Raw genomic sequence first — 12395 nt, 5'->3', positions numbered from 1 at the left:
CTCACTTTGTAGACCAGGCTGGCCTCGAACTCAGAAATCCGCCTGCCTCTGCCTCCCGAGTGCTGGGATTAAAGGCGTGCACCACCACGCCCGGCTTTATGTTATCTTTTTATCCACCTCAGATCAGCATTTTCTCTCAATACAGTAGTGCCTAGGGGCAATTGCCAACTTCAATTTTTTTCCAAGGAAAAAAAAAGTTTTTTCTCTTACATTGGCTTTTGCTAAGTTTATTATCTTAAATGACATCCTGCGGTTCTAGAATAATGTCATACGTTCCATTGCCCACTGTTTGCACAGCAAACCCACCAACCTCAGCACCCAGCCAGGTTTTGTCATCCTAGGAGCCCTGAGTTTCTTCTGAAATTCTGGCTCTTACAGCGGGGCCTTCAGAGTCATCTAATTAGTAAATCGTTGGAGCAATGAGGACCCACTGGGCTCCCTGCTAACTGTGGCGTGCCCCTACCAGTGCTCTGTGGTTATTCTCAGAGAAGCCATGAGCCATTGTCCCATCCTCTGGGAGTGCCTGGCTGGTAACCAGCTGTTCACAAGGATCTTTCTTCCTCATAGATGCACTTGGGAAGGCAAGCCAGTGGCAATAGAGTTTCTTGATCTAATTGTAGAGAGCTTCAACCCTCTTGCCTAACAATGAAAGCTGGCCCAGCCCTGCACTCCGATGAACTCATAGGATTGCAGGCCTATGTGGGGAGATCCAAAGCCTGCTGGTTTCACTGTTTGTCTCTAACTTTTGGAATTTCCTGCTTTGGAAATCCCACATGGCATCAACGGGTCAGTTTCCATGTGCTGGGTGAACATGTCAGCGTGGAGGGATGCCTGCTTGGCCTTTCTTTACTTAAAACAAAAGTCGTTGTTAGTGGAAAATAAACTCTGATTCCAGCCAGCCAGGCTTGCAGTTGGGAGGTTACTAGAACCCTCTGTGCGATTGTAGCTTTAATTTTGAGTTTTCAACGGTTTTGTTCCTTGGTTTTAATTTTTGGTTTGATCTGTTGTCCCAAGGCAACTCTCCAGAAGCACACTTTCATGGTTTCCCCTCCCTCTTTTCAGTTAGTAAGTAGCCTTCCGGTCTATTCCCCCTCCGAGGTCTCTGGAGTCACACCCCCTCCACTGTTGAATGTGTACTGTGGTTTGGAGTGTTGGGAATGTTGGGATGATGTGATCCTCTCCCGCTGCCACCCACCTGTCCACTCCGCCACCTGGGCACGCAGCCTGAGACTGCAGGGTGCAATCAGCCGGGGCAGTGCTTCTCTGAGGACTACAGAGGGAGAGGCAGGGAAAGCAACTTCCTTAGGGTGCACAGAGAGCGGATGCCTCCCTCTGACACAAGGGTGTGGTGGATGTGGTGAGATGGTGCCCACACTTCACAGGGCTTCCTGCTCTTCTGGCCTGGAACACCAGCTCCAGACGCTCTGATGCCCTCCTGTGACCCCAGCAGTCATGTAACATGTGGCATGTATTCATGCGCGCGCGCACACACACACATACACAGAGAGAGAGAGAGAGAGAGAGAGAGAGAGAGAGAGAGAGGGAGGGAGAGAGAGAGAAACAGTAAGAGGTGCATTTTGATTAAGTTAAAACATCACAAAAATTTTTTCACCAGGTCCCTTTAATACCAAGTTCCTATAAGAAAATTTAAAAAAAAAATTTACCAACTAGACTATATTAAAGCCTTTAGCTATCTATTGCTTCATTTGAAGCTTGCAACATTTATACAAAAGATTTAAATATTTTTCATAAAGCAGGTCCAAGTCTCTGGGAAGGGCCAGTTCTGTCGACGGTCCCTCATCTGTAAAAATGAGACTGAAGCACTATAGCTGCATTCACCTGTGTCATTTGACAGGGCTTTGACCTGGGTTTAAGGCCCAGCCACATGCCATCCTGAAATGTAGCCCTGGAAGCACAGACTCTCAAGGAAGGGCCTCTCCAGACAGACAATCTCTTCAGACTTTCTATCTCTTCTGGTGGCTCCAGAGTACAGGGCCCTCCACACTGCCCCTGGACCCAAAGCCCAGAGGCCCTGTTCTCAGCTGCTCTAGCAGCTCTTACTGGGGAGAAAAAGATGTAGGAAGTTTCATTCCCCTCCCCAAGTGTGCACTAAAGCCAACAAGGATGCCTGGGGCTCTTGGCTCCCACCTGCCAGTGGCAGTGAAGGCTGCCGCCCTGTTTAGGGAGTAAATTCCCTGGGAGGAGAACACACAAAGTAAGGAGGCAGTAGTCGAGGTCAGGTGGAGAAGAGCAGCATGGAGAAGTGTGGTTCCACTTTCCGTCATGGCGAGTGATGGCTTTACATCCCCACACATCAATGAGTAGCACAATCTGAAAGTAAATGCTCAAATTGTATGTTTTATCCTCTGTTCCTCATTAATAACATTCGTGATAACCAACACTAGTTTTGATTTTTCGAGACAGGGTTTCTCTGTGTAGCTCTGGCTGTCCTGGAACTCACTCTGTAGACCAGGCTGGCCTGGGACTCAGAAATCCGCCTGCCTCTGCCTCCCAAGTGCTGGGATTACAGGTGTGTGCCACCACTGCCTGGCTGAATTTTTTTTCAATTTTTATTATTTTATTTACATTCCCCTATTTTTATTTATTTATTTATTTATTTATTTATTTTGATTTTTCGAGACAGGGTTTCTCTGTATAGCCCTGGCTGTCCTGGAACTCACTTTGTAGAGCAGGCTAGCGTTGAACTTAGAAATCTGCCTGCCTCTGTCTCCTGAGTGCTGGGATTTAAAGGCGTGCGCCACCACTCTGACTCCTATTTTTGAATTTACAGTGAAAAAAAAAGTCCTGATTGAGACAATCTTTTTTCAAAATATAACCTTTCTTTGCTATTTACATTTAGTCAATATTAATTTAATATAATTTTCCTTAATTAGTTCTGGGGCGCCTTTCTTTAAACAAGACTGAATGGAATTATAAGCAGTTGGCAAGTCAGTATACATGTGGGTACCCACACAGGGTAGCACCCCTGTACCATGTACTACATGGTACTACAGTCATGGGTAACCATGCCAGGCTTAGAGCAGCCTCCCCAGGTACAGGGAGCTCCAGAGTGAACATGCGGTGTGGTGGGGGAGCTGCCGAGGAAACTTCTGCCCGCTGTAGTCCTCCAGAAGGTACTGTCTCCAACCCAGGACCACCGGTGTGGAGCACCCTGACAGCTGGCTTCTCCTTGCATGCTCGTGAATGGCTTCCTTTCACGCTTGTATGTGACCACTTGGCCCACCAGCCTTGGCAATACTGCTTCAGCCTCGCATGCCTCCTGGAGACGACATAGCCCTGTCTCTCCTTGCTTCGTGGACTCCTGTCCCAAAGCTTTTCCCTGGAAAGAGCTTCTCCTTCTCGGGAGAAGACATTTTGTCTATGTTAACTGATTGAAACTCTGTTAAAGTGGCTGGGGACCGTATTCATGTTGGAGCTGTGGCTGTGGGCGTCTTAGACTATTCTTCCCTCGGGGTAAAATGGAAGTTCTGCTGAGAGTGGTGGCCAGCGTTTATTAGAGAGTCCAGTGGGAGGCAGTATGGGCTGTGGGGATTAGTGCGATGCAGCAGTTGTCTGCTAAGCTGCTGTGGCCCTGGCCTTACTGTCACAGTGGTGGACATGCACAGAGAGAGGAGAGAGACAGCGATGCTCACAGATAAGGAAGATGTATGATAACAGTGGAGAGCCACTGCCTCAGCAAGCAGGATGGCCTTGTAGGAAAGATAGACAGATCAAGTCTAACCCCTTGGGGATGATGGGGTCAGAACTAAAACTTTTATTATAAAGCAAAAGGTACAGATAGCATGCCTAATTTGGTGGCTGAAATACGAGTGGCCTCTCATCTCTTCTTCCTCCAAAACCTGAGAGCTGTTGCTGATCTCATCAGGACATGCTGGGATGGAAGAAGCAGGTATGGAAACAAGAAGGTCACAGCTGCCAGCAGGCTGCAGTGTTGGACAGATGGCATTTCTAAGCCTTGCTTAAGAGACAGTCTTTTCCTATTAACAGGAGAATGTTTTAAGCAAGCTGGCTGGCAGGATCCTGAGTCAGATTGCAGTTAAGAACTCAGGATCTTTAGGAGGGGAAATTACTGCTTTCTCTCCTTGCTCTCATTGTTTTGGGGGCACAGCTTCTAGGTGGTGGACACTGAATGAAGTCTGGTGTGGGATAACACTGAATTGTTAGGGGGCAGGGAAATGAGCTCCAAGCTCTATTAACAAGGGATTGCTACATGCCTGATGCCGGAGTGCCTTGGGTTCTTCTCAGAAGAGAGGTGAGGAAGGCAGCAGGTATGGGCTGCAGCAGCAGAGGCGGGGAGAATGTGGGTGAGGAATAGGGTGTGGCAGCCTCATGTTCCATCACTCTCCCATGTTCATCACATGAAGCAATCCAGTCAATCCTCCAGGGTTGGGCTCCTGCCAAGTGTCTGTTCTGTGTCTGCTGCTGTTTCCCTTTTAGTAAAGGATGTTTCTCCCACATAGCGTGACAACTGTCCATTGCTCCTATAGCTCACCAGGTAGACAAGATCTCATCTGCTCCATGCTGAGAAGACAGAGGCATGAAAGGAATCTCAGGGGTCTTCCAGCCACAGCCACTTGTCCAGTCCCAGCAGTTAAAAGGGGAGCCAGACTAGAATGTGTGCCCTTCATTCAGGGTCCCTATTTGTAAAAGAGCAGGGTGACCACACCTAACTAAGCCTCCTAATTTCACCTAACACAATTTTTGCCTCTAGGGTCCCTTTGAATGATGAACTCTGGTGGCTTAGTAGAGCTCATATAGTCACGTTGAAATCTGTATGAAATCAACCACAGGCCTCTCCTTCCGTACAAATGAGCTTGGCCATAGCTTCAGCTGGAAAGCAATTGGAGCCTACTGTTGCTCGTGGCCTGCTTATGGCAGGGTTTGGGAGCAGCTCTGGATGTGAAAGGAAACCTCGGGGGGGGGGGGGGTTCAGAGCCTAGATCTGCAGTCCCTAGGATCTGAGGCCTTGATTCTCCACCCACAGAGAAAGGTCTTCCCACCCTTGTTCCTGGCATTCTCTACCCCAAGGCAGCCCAGCAGAACCTAGACAAAACTGGACTGGATCAGAATAGTTCTCCAGCATCATTTGACCTTTTTATCAGGTGTCCCAGGCAGCACAGAGGGTCAGAAGGAAGAGGGTAACAAAATCTGTGAGCCAAGGAAATGCAGGTGGCCCGGTTTCAGCGCATCTTAGCCCTTTGCCATTTGAGTACTTTGCTCACAAACCCTGGGCCAGTTTTTAGGGCACAGTCACCTGCCTCTGTCAGCTCCAGCCGAGCTGATCCTGCGGTGGCTTTTCCCAGCCGTGCCATAAGGGAAGGAGATGCTTTGTCTCCTTGGCAGGGCAGGGCAGCTGCAGCACACACGGCACTGTGCTCCCTGGGTCACAGCACTGATAAGCACTTCTCAAGTTAGTGTGATAAATAAGAGATGCAGAGCAGCCTGGGCATGGTGCCTGGCTCATCAGTTGAGCCTGATAATTTGGAAACATCTCTCCAGAGTCTTGGATTTCAAGCTGGAAATATGTCCTTTAGTCTTCCTTCGGGTTTCTTTTCCAAGACTCTGTCTCCACTGTTCCCCTGGGTCATGCACAATGCTCTTTTGCTGTGGTGAGGGGGAAAAAAAGGAGTTCCTTAAAGACAGATGGAGAAGCAGCATTTCTCCTGTGCCCACATAAGTCACAACCACAGGCTATGTTCCTGCTTACCTCGTCAGTCCTACTCCACAGGAAAATAGCTGCTGTGCTGTTAGGGACGCCTCCCAACTCTAACCCAGAGGAAGAATCACTTACCATGTTACTGCAAAGAACGGTGGACGCTAACGGTCATCTGCTCTGGCCACTGCTACCTGCTATTAGAACCCTCTGACTCCTCTACTGTCTATCCCAGGTTCACCACAGCAAGGCCCTTGCGATACATGTAACAAGGAATTGACCAAGAACAGGAAAGGATTCCTGACCACCCTCCTCATCCTCTCTATTTGATGGTTTAATTGTATCAGACAGAGAAAGTCAATAAATGACATCAGTGTTTAATTCTGTTCTTGAAATTTCCAGCAGTGTGACAGATATACTGAAAAAACCCTTAGAAGTCATGAAGGTCCCCCATTACGAGAACAGAGTGCAGTGACTGTATCTTTTAAATGTCATAGGCTATGTCCATATCACTCTGAACATGCCCCATCTCAGCTGAACAGCATAAAACGATGTCTGTTCACTACTCTAATTTACTCAACAAACATCTACCCAATGCCTCGAGTGGACTTGGCGTCGCTGAAATGACTTTGAAAAAACCTAAACAGAAGATACCCTGCTGTCTTTTAGAACCACGCAATCAAATAAGGAAGGCAGGTGCATCTACTTTGCAGCCTATAGACTGCATGGTGATAATGACACTCACGTGCAAGGACCCAAGGCCTCGTGTTCTGAAGGGACAGCAGGAGGCTCGCTGCAGCCTTCCTGCAGGAGGTGGCCTTTATGGCTGCATGTTGAGGTTGGTGTTAGAACCAGACAGTGTTTGCATCCTGTTTTTACCGCCAACTGACTGTATGGCTTTGGGTGGTTACATGACCCCTCAAGTCTCAGTTCTGTCACATAAACAGAATAAAGTGAAGTCCACATGTAAGATGGTCTCTAAAACCAATACGTACCACTATCATCTTCATGTGACAGGCCTTATTCAGAGTGAAATGTATCATTGTATTAAACATGAATTCATTCTGACATATTATAGATATTGCAAAGAAAAATAATTTAGTCAGGAGTTCAGTAAGGATCTTGTAGTTCCTTTGCTGAGCAAAAGACAAAACAGCTAACCCCCAAAGCAACATTAGCTCCTCCAAAACCACAGGCCCTTTAGCAAGGGGTCTGTGTGGATTGTGGAACAAAGTTTGCATGGTTCTGCTATAACTGTAGTGCATTATTATTTTTAAATAATCAAATAAATAAACATATTAAACATATTTTAGTTCCTAATGTGGCAATACCATTAGACAAGACCTAATATAATATCACTTTGGAGTCTTCATGATTTTCTAGCATCCAAAATGGATCTGAGACCAAAAAGTCTGGAAACCTCTTCGAGAGACCTCTAAGCCACTGAGAGACACTGTCTCAAAAAACAAGATGGACAGCTGTAGGAGTAACGGCCAAGGTTGACCCCTGGCTCTGCACATTCACTCATGTGCATATGCACCAGCATACACATAACTGTGTACACATACGCACACAAGGTTACAGTAAAATGCAAGCAAAAATATTCATGACGGCTAAACCATTTTGCTATTTTTTTAAAAATAACAACTCTAGACATATTTTGTCTAAAGCAGGGTAGATTTACAACCAGGCTTCATAGGTTTCTCCTATGCGGGGTCACCACGGTGCCATCAGCTTCCTTATTCTTGGGCAGCAGCTTTCTCTGGAGAATCCCAAGGCCCCTCCTGGGGCTGCTGTCTTCTCTGGGGTCCTCCACGGCCTGTCTGTCTATGGTTTATGCATGGAAGATAGACTGACTTTCCTTTTATAGATTTTGGGTTCTATCTATCAATCCCATCAGAGAATCCATCTTCCCACCTTGTTGAAACATTTGCACAATACAAGTGGTCACTTGTTATCCTGACACCCACTCTTTGTTTTGATTTTGGTTTTTTGAGACAGTCTTACTGTGTAGCCCAGGCTAGACTTAAACTCACAGTCTTGCCCCTGCTTCCTGAATGCTGGAATTAGAGGTATAAAAATACCATGAATAATAATAATAATAATAATAATAATAATGGTACATTCCAAAGATCAACTGAGATACTTCTTATGCTTACAATTTTGTTTTACCCAGTATTTAATTTATTTGTATTTATTTACTTTATTTATTTTATATAATTTATTTGAACATTTATACATTTATCTGTACATGTTGTAAATTTCATAAGTTGATAGTTGTTACCAGTAACTACACTGCAACGTTTGTCTTCATGATAAACTTCCTGATGAATGATAAGATAAGAATGTTGTAGGTAAGCCAGGCATGGTGGCATGTGCCTTTTGTTCCAGCACTCAGTAGGTAAAAGCAGGCAGATCTCTATGAGTTCAAGGCCAGTCTGGTCTACAGAGTGAGTTCCAGCATGTGCAGGGCTACACAGAGAAACCCTATCTGGAAAAACCAAAACAAACAAACAAAACAAAGAACAACAAAAAAAAAAATGTAGGTAATGTCTATGAGTAGTTCTAAATTGAAATAATAGCAAACCTTCCTCTCAATTCTGAACCATGCCACTAAGATCAAATGTTGGGAAGAAGTCGGGAGCAAGCTCTTGGTTAAGGATCCCATTCCAGTTTTGATTCATGCACCATACCAGTGCCTTTGCCTGGTACATGTGTCCTACGGCCTTTCAAGAGAGCAGGTTTTAGAAAACAGACAGGAGTATGTTGGAAACCCAAGCGTCTCCCTCTACTCCAATGTTAGCCTGAAGAACAGGCAACTGTTGTGTACAAAGAAGGCATGTACTTTTTCTCTGGGGTTAAGTCAAGTCATAGGATTGATTCTCCATCCATGGTGTTGCCCATCTCTTGAAGGGAAGGATGTAGTAATTCGTAGGAAGTTTCTGGGTTGTCCAGCCATCTTCTGCAGACAGGACCTTAGGAGGCAAGCAAGCATGGCCGTCCCCTGCTGTTGCCCATGCAGTTACTGGGTTTAGTCCCTCACAACAGGGTGCTTTGTAACATCCCTCTGCAGCCACCCCTGATGCTGTTTGTTAACCTTGAGTCCCCCGCTGTGTTGAGCTGTGTTCCCTTCCTGCCCCAGCACTCACATCCTGCCAGTCTGAGCTCCAGGAGCGTACTCAGCATAGCATGTACCCTTTGTGTTGACTAAAGGACCAGCTAGGCAGAGGTGAAACTCAAGCTCTAGGCCATCATGGCTGGTCCCCCACTTCTTTAAGAATAATAACTCACATCTTGGGGAAAGGGTATATGTATGTTTGTACCCATGTCTTTGTTTGGGAGGGGCTGTCAGGTGTGAGGTTTGTTGCCTCCCCACCCCCACCCCCTTTAGCCCCTAACACAGTCTTGAAACCTCCCACAGGCTCCATCCACGCCACATCAGTAGCAGCCTCAAGAGTGGAGCAAGCACTGTCAGAAGTGGCCTCATCTCTGCAGAGCAGTGCTCCCAAGCAGGGCCCACTGCATCCCTGGATGACGCTGGCACAGATCTGGCTCCATGCAGGTACCACTTCCACTCTTGACCCCATGGGCCTCTTCCCCTACCCATTCTTTCCCACAGTCCACAGATCCTGAGACTGCTGGCTTCTGCAGGCGCCCTGAACTCCTCAGCTTTGGGGGGAACTCAAAGTTTTTGTGGCCAAGCCCCAAACTGATATTGCAACTTCATCTCCTCCCGCGTCCCTTCTCAATGACTGTTTGACCCAGGCAGTCAGTAGAAAAGTGGACTGGGGATCCCTGAGGGATTTTCAGGGCAAGGAGTTCTCGTACTAGAGAGGGGTCCAGTGTTGTACCCCTGCTGCCTGTGTAGGTGACAGAGTGACTTCCCCCTGTACTGTTTCCCAGCTGGGAAGACTCCAGCTCTGCCTTACCCCTTGGCCTCAGTTTCTTCATCTACACGGCAGCGTTGGAACAGTATCTGTCTGCTAGGTCAAGGAGCACAGTGCTTGGCATGTCTCAGCGTTGAGTCCCCAAGTCCCAGGGCAATGGGACGGGAGCGTTGATGGCACAGATGCCTTCCTCCAGGGCGGGGCGGAGCAGGGAGGGGCAGGGCAGGGCAGGGCAGGGTTTGGAGTCCCTGCTTCCCTCCACAGGCATGCCTGATAACCTACAGAAAGGGAAGCAGTTGCAGCAGCCTGTTCTGGAAACCGACACAGAGGCACCGACCCTGTGCCCTGGTTTCATGTAGCAGCCAGGTGTCTGTGCATGGCTACCCACACATTTTACGTGGCGAGCTCCCAAGAAAGTGATGGTTATTAGTGTATATGCATATTTCTATTTCTGAGGATAGTAACCTATCTCTTGAGTTTAACCACTTCATCTACACGACCCTGGTGGCCCCTTCTTGGGCTCATCACCACCAGGGACACGCTTGGAGCCTAACTGACACTAAGAAGAGTGCCTGTCACCACAAGATATCTATCTATTTCTGCCTTCAGTCTCTGGGCCAGTTGTGTGATATCCTACCTTGTGTGTCCCTTTAGCAAATATGCATGTGTGAAAGTGTGGCCAGATACAGAGCTAGCCCATCTACATTCTCAGTGTTGGCATCCTTCATTAACCCATAACACTGCTATGAGTTAACAAATTATATTTGTCTAAGTACACAAAAGAGCTGATTCCTCTGTGTGTGTGTGTGTGTGTGTGTGTGTGTGTGTGTGTGTATTTGTATGTGTGTTGTTCCTTCTCCTCCACCCACTCAACAAAGAAGTCAAGACAGGCTGCCTCTGAGAGCCAGGGTCCAGCAGGAGGCCACTTCCCAGCTTTCTCCAGAACAGGCCATAGCCTTCACAAGAGTCTCATATCATCTTGCTCAGTCCCCTGTACAGACAGTGACCTCAGAGGACACAGAGGAACTAAGGATTGTTTAATGACCAGACCAGGAAAGCCCAACTGAACATACAGAGCAGAGCTGTCATTCACAGTGGATTGAAGTCTAGTTTTTGAAAAGCACATAGTCAGGCCTGCATGGGAAGTTCTGTTGCCCACTGAACCATCTCCAGCCCCTTCTCAGAACACTTAAAACCAGACACCACAGAATGCCAGAAAGCTTAGCCTAGGGCAGCAGCTCTCAACCCTTTTGGCAAACCTCTGTCTCCAAAAACATTTAACAGTAGCAAAATTAAAGTTATGAAGTAGCAGTGAAAATCATTTTATGGTTGGGGGTCACCACAACATGAAAACTGTATTAAACGGTCAAAGCATTAGGAAACTTGAGAGCCACGGCCTAGTGGGTACTGGCACTCCACCCCACCCCCATCACCACTCAGTTGTCCAGGGCTGTTGTGCTTCTTTGCATATGATAAAGAACTCAGTGACAAAGATTGCATGCAGAGTAACTTCCAGTTTCATCACTGAGGCTCAGAATAATGGTCTCGATACTAGCTGATGGGTGTGGCTTTCCTGGGATGGAACTATGGAAAGCAGATGCCAATCTTGCCTTCCAGCCTCTGGGCAGCTGTACAAGTGTACATGCAGTGAGTACAGTGTGTCCTGTGGGTGAATGAGGCCAGGAACAGCCTCAGCGTTTGCTTCCTGATGATCTATTACAGTCAGTAACATACACGTTTGCATAGTGGTTAAAGGGGTGACATTAAAAGAAAGCAGGTAGCTTCTACTGAACTGGGGGGATTCACCCTGTGCAGCCTGTGCTTGACTGCTCTAAGAAGTAAAATAAGTCACCTCCCTTTTTGACAGTTCATGGAAACTAGGTAACATCCTCCTCCTGTGTCCATCATCAGCTCTTATAGGACTCCAGAGTGCACACATTCTGCAAGGTTTAGAGAAACTGAATCAGGACCTGACTTCCAAGGCTGTGGAGGGAACTTCTGGGTGCTGAGCATGTTCTTATCTGGTTGGTTCTTCTGGTGAACTGACTAAGTAGCAGGCCTTGTGACGGGATCCTGTGGTGGCATGGCCCTGGATTTGCATCTCTTGGGAAAGAAAGGTCTCTCTGAGACAATGTCAGGTCCTATCCATCTGTATTGGGGTTTCTGGGCTATATCTGTGATGGCAAGAAAACTGTGAATATGACACTTGAACCTCAAGGACAGGCCAGCTGGGGCACGGGGAATGGGGACACTTGACTATAGTGGGCCCTTTTCTTCCCCAATAGTGAGAGCCCCCTCCCCTTACCACCTCCTCATTCATCCTGAAAGCTTCTGACCCCAGGGCCACAGACTTTCCCTAGGATGCCTGGTGGCCAATACAGCCTGGGCTATGCATATTTGTGTTTTGGTTTGTTTAAACAAGTGTCACAAATTCATTTAAATAATTCTTCAGATAACGTACTTTCCTGACACACAAATGAACATGTGGGAAAGATATAAAGTGAAAAGGCTCCCTGTCCCTGTGCCTCAGTCACCTGTTGCAGACCCTGGTGGCAGTTCTGGCACCTTCCAGAGGTTCTACCCATTCAGTGCTGTGTCTCTGCTGCCCTCCCTCTCCTCATGTCCTCAAGTCAGCCTACATGGTGCTGACTTACACTCCTTACAGCTGCACAGTGTAATCCCACAGTCGGGAGCATTATGACGTCAGCAGCGCACTGTGGATGTGCGTCTGCATCATCTCTCATTGCAGACAGCATTGCAGTAAGTATACTGATACATACTGTTCTGTCTCTAAGACCAGCTAGCTCCACAGAGTGGGTCTGATGGGTCAAACG

General features: G+C 47.3%; 1 protein-coding gene across 6 annotated transcripts in view; it reads left to right on the top strand.

Annotated features, from left to right (window-relative positions):
* The window catches only part of Ttc7b (tetratricopeptide repeat domain 7B), a 216906-nt gene that overhangs the window by 174804 nt on the left and 29707 nt on the right, over nt 1-12395 (top strand). For 4 of the 6 annotated variants that reach the window (XM_021201846.2, XM_029541062.1, XM_029541061.1 and 1 more), the window contains 2 exons: nt 1015-1065; nt 9096-9236. In XM_021201846.2, coding sequence (XP_021057505.1) covers nt 1015-1065; nt 9096-9236 — 192 coding nt within the window. Of the gene's footprint in view, nt 1-1014; nt 1066-3886; nt 4199-9095; nt 9237-12395 lie in introns of those variants that run through there. The other 2 variants (XM_029541065.1, XM_021201845.1) reach the window with 2 other exon arrangements.

This window comes from Mus pahari, chromosome 7 (assembly GCF_900095145.1).
Source record: "Mus pahari chromosome 7, PAHARI_EIJ_v1.1, whole genome shotgun sequence".
Classification (NCBI taxonomy): domain Eukaryota; kingdom Metazoa; phylum Chordata; class Mammalia; order Rodentia; family Muridae; genus Mus; species Mus pahari.
This window is presented reverse-complemented; position numbering and strand designations above follow the sequence as displayed.